Source organism: Peromyscus californicus, unplaced genomic scaffold, assembly GCF_007827085.1.
Source record: "Peromyscus californicus insignis strain IS unplaced genomic scaffold, ASM782708v3 Scaffold_4__1_contigs__length_199733344, whole genome shotgun sequence".
Taxonomy (NCBI): Eukaryota; Metazoa; Chordata; class Mammalia; order Rodentia; family Cricetidae; genus Peromyscus; species Peromyscus californicus.
The window spans coordinates 169,034,168-169,054,446 of NW_026294562.1; the positions used below are offsets into that span (position 1 = coordinate 169,034,168).

General features: G+C 53.5%; 1 protein-coding gene across 1 annotated transcript; it reads right to left on the reverse strand.

Moving 5' to 3' along the window:
• Nucleotides 1-402: 402 nt before the first annotated feature.
• On the reverse strand, nt 403-12,748 carry Gipr (gastric inhibitory polypeptide receptor). The gene is given in 14 exon segments (XM_052760514.1): nt 403-2,159; nt 2,237-2,278; nt 4,704-4,842; nt 4,923-5,011; nt 5,137-5,206; nt 5,479-5,539; nt 5,735-5,846; nt 5,848-5,895; nt 7,361-7,505; nt 7,679-7,782; nt 9,760-9,863; nt 10,257-10,364; nt 10,836-11,456; nt 12,399-12,748. Coding segments are annotated over 12 exon segments (1,197 nt in total). The 5' UTR covers nt 10,339-10,364; nt 10,836-11,456; nt 12,399-12,748; the 3' UTR covers nt 403-1,958.
• Nucleotides 12,749-20,279: the final 7,531 nt, after the last annotated feature.

Genomic DNA, 20,279 nt, shown 5'->3' on the forward strand with positions numbered 1-20,279 from the left:
TTATATAGCCTAGGTTGGCCTCAGATTGCAGCAATGCTCCTGCCTCAGCTTCCTGGATGGTGGGGTATACATCACTACTTCCTGACCAAATTATTTCTGGGGAAAGAATGTGATCTTACTTTAGTCCTGACTATCCTGAATCTTAGTAAGAAAGGCTGGCTTTGAACATGCAACAGCCCTGCCTCTGCCTTTGATTGCTTTCAAATAATCCCTTTGGGGATGAAAGCCGAAGTAGAGGTCCTCAGGGATTGCACCAGTCAGACATGATGGACCCCAAGTGAGTCAAGCAGTGTGGGAGTGATCACATGAAGTCCTGGGCAACCTGAGCATGCAGGTCCCAGAGAAGGGAACAGTACAGACAAGTTGAGAATTCAGGGACAGCTAAGAAATGGACTAGGCTGCTTCCTGCTGCTTTCGCTGTTTATTTGAGACAAGGTCTCACATAGTTCAAATATCCAACTTGCTTTCCATCAAGATGACCTTCAACTCGACCTCCTCCTCCCACCACCTCAGATGCTGGGACTACAGCTGCCCCACCCCCTTGTCCAGCTCTGCTGTTCGTTTTGTTGTCTTTCCAGAGAAGCAGCAGGTTCACACACAGCTTTAATTTGTTCATGTGTTTCAAAGAGTGTCCATGAGATTCTCTCAGGGAGGAGCACAGTGGCAACGTGGTTTTCGTGTTTTCTGGTGGCAACGTGTCGCTCCAGTTGCCCCTTACTCGTCTATGGCAGACTACCTCACACACACACACCTTTTCCAGCCTGGCCTTCATCTCCCACCCCATAAAGAAGCAAGTGATTCTCCCGCTTGATTTACTAGGGCCTCCACTCCACCAGCCGCCAAGGGCTGAGGTGTGAAGTGTAGGGTCAGCTACGGGGCACGTCTTCTGGGGACCCTGGGGAAAATACAGCACCCCCCACTAATTGAGGTTTGTGTGTGTGCACACGCAGGTGGACCAGCCACAGTGAGGCTGCATCCCCTAATGTCTCTCAGTCGTCCCTGGGAGGCGGAAGGGTGTGTCCTAACTGCCAGCAGCGGGTCTAGCTGCCTGGAGCAGGATTCAGCAGAGGCCTGCCTGCTCCATGTTCAACCCACAGTGGTCCAGGCTCCTCTTGCTCTGTTGCAAGCTTTCCCCTGCAGCTCCAGATCCTGAAGTTCAGCCCCCTGAGTCTCGCCAGCGTTATACAGGCCAAGAGCCCTTTGATTCTCCCTCCTTTTGTCCCAGCAGTCTGACCCCTCTCCTGGGATCATCAGCAAATCTTTCTCACCCCTCTATGGCCTCCCTCTGGTCCAGCTACCTGCATTCCTCTCACTGGGCTCCCAGCTCACATCCTGCCCCCAACAATCTGTCCCTGTGGAGCAGACAACTGTGTGGAAAAGAGCCAAGGAGACAGACACCCCTGCTAAACGCAGGGCTGGAGAGATGGAGTTCAGTTCACCCCACCCACGTGGAGGCTGACAACCATGCAGTCGCAGAGGATCTTCCACCCTTCAGGCATATGTAAGTGCTGCATGCATGTGGTGCACATACATCCATGCAGGCAAAACGGTCGTATGCATAAAATAAAAGAGTAAAATCTTCACTGCACCCCTTGCCCACTTCTTCCCCGTCTGCAGGCCCAGGCTTTTTCCAGCCACGGAAGCCCTTCTCCATCCTTCCTGTTCCCAGGGCCTTTACACTGGAATCTGCCTGGAGTCTTGTCCTCCACCTCTCCAGGTTGTCTCCACTTCTTTCAAACATGGCTTAAAAGCGTCACGGTCTTCACAAGCGGCCTCCCTGTTAGTGGTCCTAAACATCTCAATCCTTTTTCATAAGCCATTCCACAACAAATATATACATAAAGGGACCTTGTCTTCCTTCCTTCTCCCCCCCGTTTCCCCAGCATTCCCCACACCTGGGCTGGTACACAGTAGGCACTCAATACATGCGAAGTGTACAGACACAGGAGTCCCGTTACCTAGCAGTAACTTTCCAAGACTTCATCTCCAGGCACGTGCAGAGACCCAGAGGGCCAGGCGCTGCCTATGGGGGCCTCCCGGGGTGCAGGACGCGAGGGCAGGCCCGGGGGGCTGAGCTCCATGTTCGGACGGGGGTGCTCTTCGCGGAGGCTGAGACGCAGGCGGCGGTGACGCCAGCCCCGGCGGATCTCCGACTGCACCTGCAACGCGGGGCGCTCAGGGCGGCGCCGTTCCCGGCGCGGCCGCCAGGGGGCGCGGGCGGGCCGGCCTCTCCTACCTCTTTGTTGATGAAGCAGTAGAGCACGCTCACCAGGAAGCCCTGCCAGAAGAGGAGAGATCAATCAGGTCGCTGCTGTGGACTGCGTTGATTCCAGCCCCAAAGTGCTGTGGCTGTTGCCGCCCTGGTCCTAGGTACCGAGGGCACCTGCTTACTGGCGGCTCCCTGCATTGCCCCGCCCGGGGGCTGAGAACAGGGTCCCTCAGTGGAGCGTCCTGTGTGTGTGGAAACTGATTTCCTGCTTTCCACATTTGGGGCAAGCTGCTTAACCACTCTGTGCCTCGGTCATGGAAAATGAAGGTGGTGGCTGGAAGAATTGAGGTATTTGTGTGTCAAAAGATGTAGTGCAGCCGGGTAGTGGTGGCTCACGCCTTTGATCCCAACACTCGGGAGGCAGAGGCAGAGGCAGACGGATCTCTGTGAGTTCCAGGCCAGCCTGGGCTACAGAGTGAGTTCCGGGATAGCAAGATAATACTGCTTAGCCAGGTGTGGTGGCACATGCCTTTAATTCCAGCACTGAGGCGGAGGGAGACAGATTTCCGTGAGTTTGAGGACACCCTGGTCTACACAGACTTCAATGGATATCTAGAACTACTGGTGAGACCCTGTCTCCAAAAATAATTAATCAATTAGCTAATTGATTGATTAGAGCTGTAGAGATGGCTCAGCTGTTAAGAGTGCTTGCTGCTCTTCCAGAGGATCCAAGTTCAATTCCCAGCACCCACATGGTGGCCCACAACCCTCTGAAATTAATTACTTGCCCTCTTCTGGCCTCTGTGGGCACTGCATGCACACGGTGCACAGACACGTGTAGTTAAAACACCAATACACAAAAAATAATTTTTAAAAACTAATTAATTATGGGGCTTGAGGTTTGCTCAGTAATGGAGCACATGCTTGGCCAGCTGGAGACAGATTACAGATTTGAGCCCCCATGCCTAGTTTAAGTTCATTAATTTTCAAGTCAGTTATGAACATGGACTATTAAGATATTCCTTATGGGGCCGGGCGGTGGTGGCGCACGCCTTTAATCCCAGCACTCAGGAGGCAGAGGCAGGCGGATCTATGTGAGTTCGAGGCCAGCCTGGGCTACCAAGTGAGTTCCAGGAAAGGTGCAAAGCTACAAAGAGAAACCCTGTCTCGAAAAACCAAAAAAAAAAAAGAAAAAAAAAAAAAAGATATTCCTTATGGGAGCTGGAGAGATGACTTAGTGACTGAGAGCAGCGGCTGCTGTTCCAGGTCCTGAGTTCAATTCCCAGCAACCACATGGTGGCTCACAACCACCTGTAATAAGATCTGGTGCCCTCTTCTCTCTGATACCCTCTTTTGTCATGCAGGCATATATGCAAATAGAGCACTCATATACATAAAATACATGAATAAAAAAATGTTTAAACCCTTTTTTTAAAAGATATTCCTTATGCCAGACAGTGGTGGCACACACCTTAAGTCCCAGCACTCGGGAGGCAGAGGCAGGCAGATCTCTGAGTTCGAGTCCAGCCTGGGCTACAGAGTGAGTTCCAGGACAGCCAGGGCTACACAGAGAGACCCTGCCTCAAAAAAAGAAAGAAAGAAAAGAAAACAACAACAACAAAAAGATATTCCTTATGATTTTCTACAATCCTATCAAAATCTAAAGCAAGTCACATGCTTCCTCTTCCAGGAGAAAAAATAAAAGACATATTGAAGTCGCGCTCAGGGAATTGGCCCCTCTCCTTTCTCTGTGCCGGCCGCTCTGCTGCTGCCTCCAGGTCTACAGCTGAGGCACCCTCTCTCCATCTCACTGGCTGCCCTCTGGCCTCGGGGATCCTCATTCTGAAACAGTACCCCAGATGTGTGACTGACTGTTTACACAGGGTGTTTGCTCCTGGTGTCTCCCACAGAAGGGGGCGGGTGGTAGCCATTTGGCTCCTGGCTGTAGCTCCATACGTAAGCGCTCCATCTGCTCTTGCTTCCTTTAATGGATGCACATTCTTCCCACGGAGATTGGTACTGTGCCCATTTTAGAGAGGAGAAGACTGGGGCTCGGCGGGGTCTATCAGGGTAGGGTACCATCCGCATTGGCCTCACATTTTGGAACGACCTACTTCCTTACATTCTGCACTTGAGGCTTGTCTCACTCTAGCCCCATCCAAAGGTAAAGGAAGCCATGAAGTTGGCAAGTGCCAGAAACTAACTCTGCCCCGTCTCAGTCCACCCCCCCAGCCCTTGCTCCTCACCCGAAAGCAGTGCTGGGGAAGGCTGTATGGTCCTCTACCACCATCCCCACTGCCCACCCCCGCCCCCACCCCCACCCCCAGCCCAGGACAACCCTAGTTAGGTATTTCCTACGCATGCATGATGATGAATGCAGGCATGAATGAATGAATGAAATCCCACGGATGCACCCCAGTGAGTGGCTGCTCGGGTGGAGAGATCCAGGGTGGGGGGGGGGGGGGTGGAGCCTCTGCACACCCTGTCAGAGCACCTGGAAGGAACTTAAGAAGATTTCGAAGGCCAGTTTGGCTAAGCGCAGGGCGCCTTCAGCCTGTTCCTCCGTCACGGGAGCAAACACCACCTCGTGGACACCCAGCAGGGGCACCAACGTCAGCGTGGAACGAGCCAGCCTGGGAAGAGAGGGTGTTGGTGGTCCCCACGTCCCTTCCCCTGAACCCGGCCCCATCTGCCTCCCCGCAAGGGCCCTCACCTTAGTCGGTAGTCGGGGCAGCGCATCTGCCGTGTCCTCAGCTTAGACACAAGGATGCCCAAGATGCGGATGAAGATGAGGAAATTGATCTGTGAGGAGAGAGAGACTGAGCCAGAAGCCATTCGGTTTTGGGGTGGGACGGGAGGTTGGCGCTCCGCTTCCCCACAATGGGAAATCCCTGAGCACAGCCTGGAGGAGGCGAGACTGGCCCTACCAAGATGGTTATTAGGATGGGGGTGCGAATGATCCACCAAATGGCTTTGACTTCGTTGCGCTCCCAGCACCTGGAGGAGGCAGGGTAGAACTGAGATGCACAATTCCCCCCAGCCCCCAGCCACACCCAATCAGGCAGGCTCCCTCGCCAGGCCCTGCCCACCTTCTTTAAGACCCACCCACCCAGCTTTCCAGGAGGCCTCCTAAGCCACCTTTCCCGGCGCCAAGTCCCTTTAGACCCCGCCCACATTCGCCGCAGGGTCCCGTTCCCACCCTTCCCCCCGCCCCATTCCATGTAGCTCCGCCCACAACCCAGGCCCCGCCCCTAGACCCTGCAACTCACTGCGTGTTCTCGTACAGGTACCTGACGATCACCCAAGGAATGACGAAAAGCGCGGGGGCCCCTGTGCAGACCCCGATCCCCGCCCCCCACCCCCGCCGCAGCTGTCAGCGTGCACACGAGCCCCTTCCAGGCCCAAGACCCGCGGAATTCCTCAACGAGGGAGTAGGAGGGAAGGCAATGCGGATCGGCGGGGCAATGGGGAGCCGAGACGCGCTGGGCTGGGCAGAGGGTGGGAGGGCACGGAGTCAGGCCTCACCCCAGCCAAGAAGCAGGTAGCAGCGGAAGTGGCCCTTTTCCGAGCCTCGCACGATCACCAGCAGATGGTGCAGGTACACACCCTCTACCAGCAGCCAGGTGTAGTTGGCACCCCACGCAGTACTGGGTCACGATCTGAGCCGCGCGGCAGGCAGCTAGGGCCTAGGGAGACATCAGACAAGGGAAGTCAAGGCAGAGAGGTATCCCCAAGCCTTTCCCCAGCAACCTTGTCTCTTTATTTTATTATTTATGTGTGTTCCTTTGTGCAGTAGGGCTTGAACCCAGGGATTCCTGCTTGTTAGGCAGATGCTCTACCACTGAGCCACACCCCGGCCCCTCACTGGGGGATTCTAGGCAGGGGCTCTACCACTGAGACACACCCCCAGCCCCTCACTGGGGATTCTAGGCAGGGACTCTACCACTGAGCCACACCCCCAGCCTCTCAGTGGGGGATTCTAGGCAGGGGCTCTACCACTGAGTTACATCCCATTCCCCTTCTCTTTGAGTCAGAGTCTCACTAAATTGTCCAGGCTGTCCTTGAACTTGCTCTGTAGCCCACTTGAGTCTTAAAATGTCAATTCTGTTCCAATTCCCACATAACTGGCACTACAGGACTTCCTGAGTGAGTTCCAGGATGGCCAGGGCTACACAGAGAAACCCTGTCTCAAAGAAAGAAAGAAAGAAAGAAAGAAAGAAAGAAAGAAAGAAAGAAAGAAAGAAAGAAAGAAAGAAAGAAAGAAAGAAAGAAAGAAAGAAAGAAAAAAAGAAAGAAAGAAAGAAAGAAAGAAAGAAAGAAAGAAAGAAAGAAAGAGGAAAGAGAGAGAAAAAAAAAACATGCCTTTAATCCCAGCACTCAGGAGGCAGAGCCAGATGGATCTCTGTGAGTTCGAGGCCAGACTGGTCTACAGAGCGAGTTCCAGAACAGGCACCAAAACTATAAAGAGAAACCCTGTCTCTAAAAACCAAAAGAAAAAAATAAAATAAAAAGAAAAGAAAAGAAACAACAACAAATTAAATGCCAAGCTATGTGACCACAAAGACCTTCAGGAGTTGGTTCTCTTTGTCCACCATGTGGGTTTCAGGGATTGAACGCAAGTCATCGAGCTTGTTAGCAGTGCCTTTATGCATTGAACCATCTAGATGCCCTTTTTGTTGTATTTAATGTGTAGAGGTGTTTTGCCTGCATGCATGTCTAAGCATCACACGCGGATCAGAAGAGAGCATCAGATCCCTTAGAACCGGAGTTACAGATGGCTGTGGGCTGTCCTGTGGATGCTGGGAGTCAAACCCGGATCCTCTCTGCAAGAGTGTTCAGTTCTCTTAACCACTGAACCATCTCTTCAGTCCTGGATGGCTCTTAATCTTTCAATTCTCCCAGTACTGGCACAGGTACTCAATTACTGAGCTCTACCCCAAGACTCTCACATTTCTCCCAACAATTATTATAGTCCTATGTTTACACCTCTGTTCATCTCCGCACATCCAGGAATGAATTGGTACCTTCCAAATCCCCCTCATCCATGTCTTCCTCCCATCCTGCTCCCATACCCTCAGTACAGTGATGAGAAAAGGTATGGAAATAGATGGAGAACTTCTTGGTCCCACCAGAAAGGAGGAGATGGAGTACCTGGTTCCACAGGGTAGGAGTCTGGTCCCCAGCGTAGGGCCCAAGTGGAGGAAGCAGCCGGTCTCGGGTGAGGATGGCCACTGCCCGCAGCATAAAAGATGTGAACAAGTTCATGTGAATGTAATTACGAGTGCAGTGCAGCCGCCTGGAGGATTTGAGAGACAAGAGGGCTGGGGGGCCCCTGGAGAGCTCTCCTCAGTCATCCAGAGTCCCTCTGACCACCCTCCACCCCTTCCCCTGGAGCCGCCCCATCCCCCAACTTAGTGTGTAAACTGAGGACTGTGTCTCCAGCACACCACACAGGGCTGGGAGTCTCACCTGAACAGACTTAAGATGAGCAGGGCTAGCAGCAGAGCGGCCAGGGACAGGGAGTAGCCGACTGTATACACGACCTGCAGGTGCTCCAGGATCAGCCTTTGGTCCTGGCGGGGACATGGAAGGCAAGAGAAGATGTGACTCTCCGAGCTGGCCCAGAGTAGGAGGCAGGGATGCCCAGCAGGCCTCCCCTCTCCCAACAACCCATTCTCCTCTGGGAAAAGCGCCCCTTTGTTTTCTGTTCTTGCAAAGTGAAGCACTCTGATTTTTTCCTTGAAGTACTTTTTTAAGTGGGGTTGACTCCATGCTTCCCTTCCAAGGCTAGGTGTACACACACACACACACACACACACACACACACACACACACACACTGTGATTAGTAAACAATGTGGGACTATGACTCAACACAGGACAATGAGCACTGGTCCTGGGATGTGGTGTAAGGATTAACGAGTCAGGAATGGCAGCACACCCCTCAGGAAGCTGAGGCAGGAGGAGTGTCTCTAGCTTGAGGCCAGCCTGGGCTACAGAGTGAAACCCTGTCCTAACACAAGCAAACACAAACAAAAAACCAAGGCTGGAGAAGTGGCCAGCGGTTAAGAGCACTGCTCTTGCAGAACATGAGGGTGAGGTCCTCAGCACCCACATCAAGTGGCTACAACTATCTGTAACTCCAGCTCCAGGGAATCTAACACAGCTAACTTTGGGCACCTGAACACACACAGACACACACATGCACACACAAATACACACACAGACACACACAGACACATATAGACACACACATACAGACACACACACAAATACACAAATACAAATACACACATATACACACAAACACACACAAATACACACAGAGACATACACACACAGACACACACATGCACACACAAATACAAATACACACATATACAGACATACACACAAATACACACACAGACATACACACACAGACACACACATGCACACACAAATACACACACAGACACATACATACAGACACACAAATACAGACATATACAGACACACACATACAGACACAAACACAAATACACACAGACAGAAACACACACACACACACACACACACACACAGACACACAGACTTTTTTTTTCTTTTGAGACAGGATTTTCCTATGCAGCCTTGGCTGACCTGGAGCTCACTCACTATATAGACCAGGCTGGTTTTGAGCTTGCAGAGTTACCTGCCTGGACCTCCGGAGTGCTGGGATTACACATACATAATTAAAAGCAATAAAATAACTCCTTTAAAAAAAAAAACAGTGGCAAAGCCAGGCATGGTGGCTTTAATGCCAGCACTCGGGAGGCAGAGGCAGGAGAATCTCTGTGAGTTCAAGGCCAGCCTGGTCTACAGAGTGAGATCTAGGACAGCCAGAACTAGACAGAGAGATCCTGTCTCAAAATCACACACACACACACACACACACACACACACACACACACACACACACAAAGATGTCAAAAGGTAAAGGCGCAAAACCAAAAAAAAAAAAAAAAAAAGGTAAAGGCGCTTGCCGCATAAACCTGATGACCTGAGTTCAATTCCTGGAATCCCCAGAAGGGTGGAAAGAAAAGAACTAGCTCCACAAAGTTGTCCTCTCACCTCCACATACACACTGTGGCACACACACACACACACACACACACACACACACACACTGATAAATAAAGGACTTTAAAAAAAAGAAGTCTGACATTAATGGGGTTACCTCTTCTTGATGCCCCACAAACAAAAAACCTGAGGCCAACAGAGGAAGACAAGCGCGCTCTGGTGACAGAGACTGTGTCGTTTGAGCACTAGGTCTTACTCCACCTGATACTGTCGTCACCTTACGGTATAGGTCTCAATCTCAGAAATGGGCACACGGCTCCTTTTTCTGCTTCAAGCAAGTCTGAGTTGGATTTTAATTACTAACAACCCAGAGTTCTACTCAGTACAAAGCGGTGTGGAGTTGTTGGGCCAGAAGCTCCGGAGGTGGTGTTTTTTGTTTTTGTTTGTGTCTGTGTGTTTGTTTGCAGCTCTCTCCAGACACCCTGACCTGGACCCTCCACCTCGTCTCACCTGAAAGGTCCCGTTCTTCTCTGGATTCTCACACTGAGTGTGATCTCTCCAAGACCCCCACTGGCCATCACTGCCACACTGGCGGAAGATGTAGCCTGCAGCCACTATGGGAGCATGAGGGAGGGGATCAGAGAAAGAGGTATGGAGTGCTTCATCACTGTAATCCTGACAACTGGGAGGCCGAGGCAGGAGGATTGCCATGAGCTCAAGGCCAGCCTGGGCTCAGCAGGCAGAGTCGCTGGTAGCGCTGGTGGGACCCACATGAATACAGTCCTGTATGTTGATCTCTTATCGTCACGCCCCATAGCACGCGCGTCCACATATACACACAATAAATAAAGTCAGGGAAAGTGGATTGTGTGACAGAGCCCAGCAGACACAGACATCAGGGAATACCAGGCTTGACAGACAGGGTCACAGGACAAAAAGGACCAGGAGGGACTGGGTGAGCTGCCCGAGTGCGGAGTCCAGGGTGAAGGGTACGGGAAGCGCCTCACCGTGGCTGTACCAGGGCAGATACCAGGGGCAGGATGCCCGAGCAGTGGTGTTGGCGGCCGTGTAGTCCCAGCAGACGTACATATCGAAGGACCCGTTACAGACTATGCCTGAGGGAGAGGGCGGCGGAGCCAGAGGCTGGAGTAGAGGAGCGGTCCTCCAGGATGCTATCCCCTTAGAGGCCACAAGTTCCTCTCACCAGACCTCAAGCCCATCCGTCCTCCAAGTCCCACAGCAGATACCGCAGGCTCCTCCCACCAAATCTAGAGCTCAATTATCAAGCTCCACCCAAACCCCGCCCACTGTAGTGCAGGTCACGCCCACGACCCCTCCCACTTCTCTGCCAGGGAACTTGCCCTCTAGACCAGGCTGGCCTCGAACTCACAGAGATCCGCTTGCCTCTGCTTCCTGAGTGCTGGGATTAGGGTTCTCCTATTCAGCTGAATCCAACCCAGGACCTCGCTGCCTACCCGAGCCAAGCCGCACCCACAGGTCCTCGAAACCGCCCAGATTTCCTTCTTTGGCTGCCAACTCCTTCTCTCTGCCCCCTTCCTCCTGCTCGCCCAGCCCTCTAGCCACACCTGAGGGTGGATCTGCAGCCTCCAGGGTCTCCTGGCACTCCCGGCCGTAGCGCTCCCAGCTCTGGTACAGCTCCCTCGTTGTCTGCTCCTCAGAATCTGTCTAAGAGAAAAGGGAACGGAGGACGCCCCCCCCCCCAGGAAGACCCCTCCCAGGCAGCAAGCTCGGTCAGAGATTTGGAGGGAGCCGTTCAGTTTTTTACCCAGGACTCCTGGGTGGCTTAGAAACCTTTTAGATGGAATTGGGGTGCCTAGAAAACCACCAAGGGATCTGGTATGGGAGATGGCAGATTTGGAGAGCATCAGAGAAGGGTGGTGGCTGGACCCCACCGGGAGGACTTGTGAGGGAAAGTGTGAGTGGAAACTACCAGACTGCGGGCAGGGGCGGGCAGCCTTAAAACGCTCCTGGGGGTGGGGGAAGGCTTAAGAGCCTCCCAGACCGCCCACCCGTGTCTCTCCAGGTCCTCACCCTCCGCCCTCTGGAGTGGCAGTCCCCACAAACACAGAAGCAGAAGCCTCAGGAGCATCCTTGAAGGGTGATGGAGACTCTGGCCCCTGGGAGGCAGTTGGGTTGGAGGGTCCCAGGGCAAAATCAAGACCTCAGCAGCCTCGGCCAGTGCTCACCTGCCAGAAAGAAGCACATGGAGTCTGAGGCCACCCCCATTTCCGCACGTGAGGACTTGGGGTGGGGCAGGACTAGGCGCGGCCTCCAGGGGTTAAGTGGGGCTGGGATCAGCTAAGCGATTCCCAGGCCCTCCTAAGTGTTGCTGAGGCAGCCAAGGTGGAAGGGAGGGGTGTTTGCTGAGGGGCCTGTTGCCCTAGAGCTGTGATGGGCAGACGTGTCAGTGTCACCCAGAGGGCTAGACCGGAGAGACTCGGGAACCTGGGACCTCCACGGGGTGGGGGGTGGAATAGAAACCGGCCGTCAAGTCTAGAAGGGAACTTGAAACAGCCGTATGGGTTCTCAGCCCGAAGTGTTTTTAAATTAGATAGGTACCCATCTTCTAAAACTTTCCTGGCTTTGAATACGTATATAAAACCCAGAGCCAGAGGGACAGCATTCTCCCAGCATCCAAATACTCAGGAATTAGACCCTGGGTTTCTGACTTTAGCAAGCGAAATGCTCTGAAAAATTCTTCTAACCGCAACCACCATCCACCCCCACCCAGACAATGTGAAAGCCGGGTTTCTAGAGGGAATCTCAGGGCTCCAGAAAAACAGAAAAAAAAAAAAAAAAAAAGCAACCAAACAAACAAAAAACAGAGTCAGAGACGGGATGAAAACAGAAAGACTCAGGGACAATGAGACCTCTCGCAGCAAGAGATCAGAGACCAAAGGGGGGGAGGAGACAGAGACAAAAAATGTGGGCTCAGAGACAGAAGTAAGTGGGGCGAGCGAGATAGAGAGAATGGGTAAATAGAAATAAACTCATCTAGAGAGTGAGAGAGGTGAAGGGAAAGATGACCGGGCAGAGAGAGAGAGGCAGAAAGAGACAAAGGGAGAGATAGAGAGACAGAGACAGGGGAGAGATGGGCCCAGGGCAGGGGCTTGACGGGGACCCCTTACCTGTGCCCGGTCCCGCTCCCAATCTCCTTCTCCTGCCAGGGCTGCCCTGCCTCGCCTGCCTGAGCTCTGGAAGAGGTGACGGGCGCCGGCAGCCTGGGGTGCTGGAGGGGGCGGGGCCAGAGCGGAACGGAGCACAGGAGGGGGGAGCTCTGGGCATGAGTGGGAACTGGGGAGCAGGCACGTTTATCACAGCCACTCTGTGTCACGTAGGAGCAGCCGCACAGTTACGGTCCGGCCCTCCTCCCCCTTCCCCCAGCCACAGAACGCACCATCCCATCCAGCCGCTGCCACAGCCTCGCCCAGGATCCCAGACGCCGAGACTCATGGAGTGTGACTCTGTGAGTAACAGGTTCGTTCACAGCTGTCTAAGTGGGACCGTGCTGAGGGAGGCAGTCTTTCACCCGCAGGGACACGCGGCTGTGTGCCTAGGGCCGTGGACACGTCACATACGAGCAAACACACACACAACCTGGCATCCCATAGTCCTAACACCGTGACCTTTCTGTTGTCATTCTTTGGTGCATGTGTGTTGTGTGTGTATGTCCATGTGGACGGGTATGAGGGCCAGAGGGCAACCTCTGATGTCATTCTTGGGTGCTGTCTAGTTTTGTTTGTTTTGGTTCTTTGAGACAGGGTTTCTCTGTGGAGCCCTGGCTGCCATGGAACTCCCTCCGCAGACCAGGCTGGCCTTGAACTCAGACATCTGCCTGCCTCTGTCTCCTGAGTGCTGGGATGAAAGGGGTGTGCCGCCACACTTGGCAGGTGCTGACTAATTTGTATTCGTGCCTGTGTGTGTGTGTGTGTGTGTGTGTGTGTGTGTGTGTGTGTGTCCAAATGTCCTCATGTGGATGGATGCCAGAGACCAACCTCTGCTGCCCTTCCTCGGGATCTGCTCACCTTTCTTTCTCATATATATGAGACAGTGTATCATTGTGTAGCCCTAGCTGCCTGGAACTCACTCTGTGGACCAGGCTGGCCTTGAACTCACAGAGATCTGCCTGCCTCTACCTCTCCAGCACTGGGATTGCAAACACACACTACCCAGCTTTACCTGCTGCTGAGGATCAAACTCAGGCTCTTACCCTCGCGTAGCGAGCATTTTATCACCCGAGGCATCCGTAGTCCCAGTCCTTAACTTGTTTCACTTTAATTTCACCTGCGTTTTGCTTCACGGATGCATGTGCACCACATTCATGCAGTACCCAAGGAGGCCAGAAGAGGGCACCGGATCTGGAACTGGAGTTACCGATGGTTGTGAGCTTTCCTGTAGGTGCTGAGTACTGAACCCTGGGTCCTCTTGGGTCCTGTAGAATAGCAACCAGTGCTCTCCAGCCCTGTTTTCTTTGTTTTGTTTTGTTTTGGCTTTGGTTTTTCGAGACAGAGTTTCTCTGTGTAGCTTTGCGCCTTTCCTGGGACTCGCTCTGTAGACCAGGCTGGCCTCGAACTCACAGAGGTCCACCTGGCTCTGTCTCCCGAGTGCTGGGATTAAAGGCGTGCACCGCCACCGCCCAGCTTGACAGTCTTACTATATAAACCAGGTGTCCTCCAACTTTGGATCCTCCTGCCTCAGTTCTTCAAGTGCTGAGATTCAGATTTCAGCTGCACAGACATGTGCAGCCACATCGGCTCCCAGGAACACTGTCAATAAACAGCACACATACCCACAGTCAATTCAGTGTACCGTGTCAGACTAGCTGCCACTAGTCTGTCTCCCAGGAGGACATTACCCAGAGCAGGACCTCAAGCAATGAGTGTCCAGGACACACGTACTTGTGTGTGTGATTCACATGGCCATTTGTCTCTCAGACCAAGCTGAAAGTCACACACAGCGTCACACACACCCACAAACACTGACACCTGAGACACACATCACACAGTGTCACACACATCACACAGTGTCACACACACCCACAAACACTGTCACCCGAGACACACATCACACAGTGTCACACACACCCACAAACACTGTCACCCGAGACACACATCACACAGTGTCACACACACATCACACAGTGTCACACCCACCCACAAACACTGTCACCCGAGACACACATCACAGTGTCACACACACCCACAAACACTGTCACCCGAGACACACATCACACAGTGTCCCCACATGCAACAACACATACTCCTCAGGAATCACCGAATGCATGTGCTCTCATCTTCACACCGGGTGCCACATAGGCACGCAACCATAGCATTGTTCCATCCACACTCACAACCCACAGACATTCCACGTAGGTTCCAGGGATGGAGCGTGTGTTGTCAGACTTGATGGCAGGCACCCCTAACCACTGAACCATCCTGCTGGCCCATGTCATCTTTTTTTCCATTTTTTCTTATTTTGTGAGAAAGGATGCTCTATGGCCCAGGCTAGCCTTGATCTTGTCATCCGGCCTCCAATGCCAGCTGCTGGGCGTGTATTGTACCTAAGGGTCACCACTCACAGCTTACATGTGTCAAGTATGTGACCCTCCCTGGTCCCACAGCCAGTCATACAGTTACCTGCCCACACACTGTGATTCCCACTGTCACACATTGACACGCAGCAATCTTGAAGTGGTCCCACAGTTACAGGAACCCATATATCACCCATGCTCTTACGATCCCTACTTCCGGGATCTCCACTCTAGATGTAGGGAACATCTGTCCGTGGAACTTAGGATGGGGAGACTTGGAACCCAGCATGAGAACTCAGTGTCGACATCTCCCCCTCAATCCACACCACTAGTTCAGGCTGCTCGCTTGCTCCCCTGGGATCTGTGTGAAAAGTGGGACAGAGGCAAGCCTGCCCATTTTGCAGAGGACAAGCTGAGGCCCAGAGGCCCCAGGAAAGGCAGGGAGTGGCCTGAGGTCCACATCAGAGGCAGGGAGCAGAGAGCATGGGGGGGGGGGGGGATGAGGGTCCTTACCGCCTGGCCTCTGGGGGCCTCTGTGCTCTCTGCTCCACATTCCTGGAGTCCTGTGGATCCTGGGAAAGTGTCTGTCCCTGAAGTGGAGCATGAAGGGGGTCTGAGATTGAAGAGCACCTCATGGACAGCTGGGGTTGGAAGAGCCTGCTGGGCTTCTAGAGGGCACGAAGGTCACTGGACTGGAGAGGGAGGAAGAATGGCACAGAATGGTAAGAGGGGCAGGAAAAGAACCGGAGACCCAGAAAGATAAGAAGGGGAGAGAGACCGGGCGGTGGTGGCGCACGCCTTTAATCCCAGCACGCGGGAGGCAGAGGCAGCCGGATCTCTGTGAGTTCGAGGCCAGCCTGGTCTACAGAGTGAGTTCTAGGACACCTGGGGCTGTTACACAGAGAAACCCTGTCTTGAACTCCACCCTGTGAAAAAAAAAAGACGAAGAAGAAGGGGAGAGAGATGGAGGGAAGAGCTTGGAGTGTAGACTCAGGCCTGTCATCCCAACATTGGAGCAGGTTGAGGCAAGAAGATCCTGAGTTTGAGGCCAGCCTGGGCTGCATAGTGAGGCGCTATTTCAGAGAGAGGTGGGGAGAGAGAAAGGATGGAGGATGAGGAGGAAGAAGAGGAGAAGGGGGAAGGGAGGAAGAGAGAGATGAGAGAGGGTGGGCCTGAAAGATAGTCTTGAGGGGGCGGGGACCCCCGGCTCCACCCCCTCATTGAGAATCTATAGTAGTACGGTGCCCATGTTCCTGTCCATCACCCCTTCCCCACGAACTTGTAAGCAACACTAATGAAACTCACTGAAACACAACAAAGAACCCCACACAGCATGCAGGTAGAGGATGAGTCGGAAACAGGAAAGAGGTGAGCCAGGAGACAGGGTGAAGACAATCAAAACACATTATACATACATACATACATACATACATACATACATGTATGTATCTCAATGAGACTCGTTGTGTATTTGCTAAATAAAAATCTCAAAAGGGGGCCCGCGAGACGGCTCAGTGGGTAAGTGTGCTTGCGTGCTTGCCCCCAAAGCTGACGGACGGACGGACGGACGACCGGAGCTCAGTCCCTGGAACCCACACGGTAGAAGGAGAGGATGGGCCAACACCCACAGGTGGTCCTCTGACCTCCACTCGTACACAGCAGCGCACATCCACACACACACACACACACACACACACACACAGACACACACACACACACACACACACACACACACACACACACACAGATAAATAAATACATGTGTGTGTGTATTAAATTTCCAAAGATGTTCCTGAAGACAAAGGCATCCTCACACCCTCCAGGCCATTGTTCACTCTAGGTGGACACAGGGCAGGCATGTAGGATGGGAAGGCAGAGGAGGGAACATCTGTCTAGGTCCTTGACTGGCTCCTGCCCAGCCCTGTCCTCTGTCTAGGGTCCCCGCAGTCTCTGGGGACAGGCATTGAAGAAGCAGCCTGGAGCCTCCCTGGCTGCTCAGCTGCTCCCAGGCTGCACCATGCCGCAGCCCACCCTTCACCCGCCCCGGGAGACTCAGCCCCTGACTACATTCACTCTGGCTGCTTTTCCAGCATACTTGGCTCTTCCGGTCTCTAAATATAGCCTGTCTCTCCCAGCCGCCAGCCTATCTCCTCCTCTCTCTCTGCTTGCTCCCTCTCCCCTCCCTCTCTCTTCTCCCGCTCTCCTCCAAATCCCTCCTGTCTAGTGCAGCCTGACAGAGCATCAGTCCCAGCACTCTGGAGGTGAGGCCTAGCTGAGCCCTGTGAGTTCAAGGCCAGCCTGACCTGCAGAGGAAGTACCAGGTCAGCCGGGGCTACAGAAGGAGACCCTGTCAAAAGGACCAAACAAACGAAATCTCCCCTTTCTCTTTTCCTCCAACCCCACATTCAGTGTTTCTGTCTTTCTTTCTTAATTTAGGCGATTTCCTCTTCCTTCACGTCTGTCCTCATTCAGCTTCACAGGTCTTTTCAATCAGCCTTCCTCTTGTTTCGAGCCAATCTCTTCTGCTTGTCTTCTTTGTGTATTTATTAATGCTGTTATTGTTATTGTTATTGTTCTGGTCCTCATGCCTGCCAGACAAGCACTCTAACAGTGTACCACGCCCCCAGCCCCTCACTGGGGGATTCTAGGCAGGGGCTCTACCACTGAGCCACACCCCCAGCCCCTCACTGGGGGATTCTAGGCAGGGGCTCTACCACTGAGCCACACCTCAGCCCCTCACTGGGGATTCTAGGCAAGGGCTCTACCACTGAGCCACACCCCAGCCCCTCACTGGGGGATTCTAGACAGGGGCTCTACCACTGAGCCACACCCCCAGCCCCTCACTGGGTGATTCTAGGCAGGTGCTCTATCAATGAGCCACACCCCAGCCCCTCACTGGAGGATTCTAGGCAGGGGCTCTACCACTGAGCCACACCCCAGCCCCTCACTGGGGGACTCTAGGCAGGTGCTCTATCAATGAGCCACACCCCAGCCCCTCACTGGAGGGTTATAATCAAGGGCTCTCCAGTTAAGCTATAGCTCTTGCCTCCCTGTCCCCCCAACACACTTATAGCCTAAGCTGACCTCAAAATCACCTCAATCCTCAGCCCCTCTCCTGGTCCTGAGATGATAAGCATTAGCTACCACAATTCATTTGTCTGTTTTAAAATCTGCTTTATTTAATTTTGCATCCTGGGAATGGAGCCCAGGGTCCCACACAAGCTAGGCAAGCTTTCTCTGTTGCTGGGCTCCACCTCAGACCTCTTCTTTCTTCCAGCTTCCCTGGGTCCCCCCTTCCTTTCTCGTCTTGTCTCTGGGTGTCTGTCTGCCTCCCTCCGTTGTTCCTGGTCCTAACTTTCCTGGCTCTTGTCTCTTGCCCCTCAGGCTTAGGGCAGTGGCCAGGCAGTGCCCCAACTTTGGAAGTGACAGCAGGGGGGAAGCTGGAAAGCCTGTGTCTCCCCCCCCACGGGGCTGCCCAGCCAAGCAGAGCTGGAGGGGATCAGGCAGGAGCCTGGGGTGCTGGCAGATGGTGCCGAGGAAATGAGGCAGAGAGATATGGGGAGAGGAGGCGCCCCATGGGGCCTGAGGCCAGGAATGGGAGGGAGAGACGGCCCCCGAGATTCAAGACTACAGAGATACAAGGTTTGAAGGATAGAGAACTAGTGAGAAATGGAGATGGTAATAGGGGCTCGGAGACACCCTCAGGGAAACATGGCCACTCACTTAAGGGGCCAGAGAGGCAGAGCCTCAGAGAGAGGAGAGGCCAGAAGGCAAGAGTCCCAGGCTCACAGCCACAGAGAGATAAATCCTGGGAGTCAAACAAGGGGGAGCTAGACTGCACACTCAGCCTCACACGAGGGATCGTGGAGGAAAGAATCCACAGCCAGGAAAAAAAATGGAAGTAAGAGAGAAGAGACCCAGAGAGACAAACTCTGCGCGATGTGGCTCAGCGGAATAGAGTGCTCGCCCAGCGTGGGTGAAGCCCTGGGTTCGATCCCCACCACCACATAAACCAGACGTGGTAGTGCATGTAATCCCAGCACCACGGGGTGGGGTGGGGGGTGGTGATGGAGACAGGAGGGTCAGAAATTTCAAAATCATCTTTGGCCACACAGAGAGTTTGAAGACAGCCTGGCCTATGTGAAAGAGTCGAGGATTGAGTGAGCGTCACAGAGTCGGGCAACAGGGGAGACAGGGACCAGGCAAGACAGAAATTCAGAGAGAGGGGACCCACTGAGAGTGACAGACAAAGAGACAGAAACAGGATAGCTGACAGCAAGCACCCAGACAGAGAAGGAAAGGACAGAGTCCAGAACGGCAAGACTGTATCAACTGCCCCAAAGACGAAATCCGAGGGAGATGAGGCAGATGCAGTCAGCTCCCCTCAGCCTCTTCCGGTCCTGGGGGGTGCCGGTATCCATAGCGACCGACCCAGATCCCCAAGGCAAATATTGTCCAGGCCAGAAACAGCCGCAGGGCTGTGTTGACATAATGTCGCACTGGGTGGGGTTGGGGGGCAGAGAAGAGCGGCTCCCAGCTGGGGCCTCTGCAGACAACGCCAGCCAGCCTCCCTTCACCTCCAAATCCCCAGCAAACTTCCCTTCGCCCCCATCCCTGTGCCTGAGCCCAACTATTCCCTACTGCCCCCTGGTGGCGGTGGCCTAAGCTGGGCGGTCCATGCTAAGCCTGGACCGTGGAAGGCTAGGCTGAGAGTGCCCCCCAGACCGAGCTTCCAGGGAAGTAGAGGCAGGAGGATTTGTAATGGAGATAAAATCCCCATATTCTAGATGAAGACGCCTGGAGCCGCCCAGAGAGGAAGCAACTTGCCTCAGGAATCTTAGCTCGTGTACAATGACAGCGAGCGCCCCTTATGGACAATTTCAAAATGTAATTTCCAGACTGTGAGAAAGCACGCTCACCTGGAAGGAATTTAAAAAAAAAATAAATCTATCTACCCCACCCCCTCCACCCTCCAGCGCAGCGACGCCTTAGAAGCCGTCTTCAAGGTTCTTGACATCTCCCTGTGAAAGCACTCAGAGGCCAGCAAACTCCATTAGCTGTACCCAGAGCCTGCACACGGAACACTTCACACCCAAACGCCCATCCAAACTGCTCTGCTCTTCTGGGAAATGATGCCCACCGCAGCCATTTGCCCTAAAAGTCAGCCAAAGTCACATCGCTCACCGCTCATGGGCACCCTTTTTGAGTCTGGTTCCCGCTCTGGGACTAGGAGCTGTTCCAGGAAAAGGACCGACTATGACACCCCATTGCATGTCATCTCCCTCCCTCTGCCATAACCCGCCAGCCTCAATTCTGTCAATGCCTTACTCCATTCTCTGGGCCCTGGATTTGCTCCCCTCTCCCACAACATGGAGCCTAGGATTGGAACCCTCTTGGGCTCTCACAGTGCCCTTCCAAGAGGGCCATATCCCTCAACACAGTACAGTCAGTCTTACTCCATTGTGTTTTGGTCGTTATT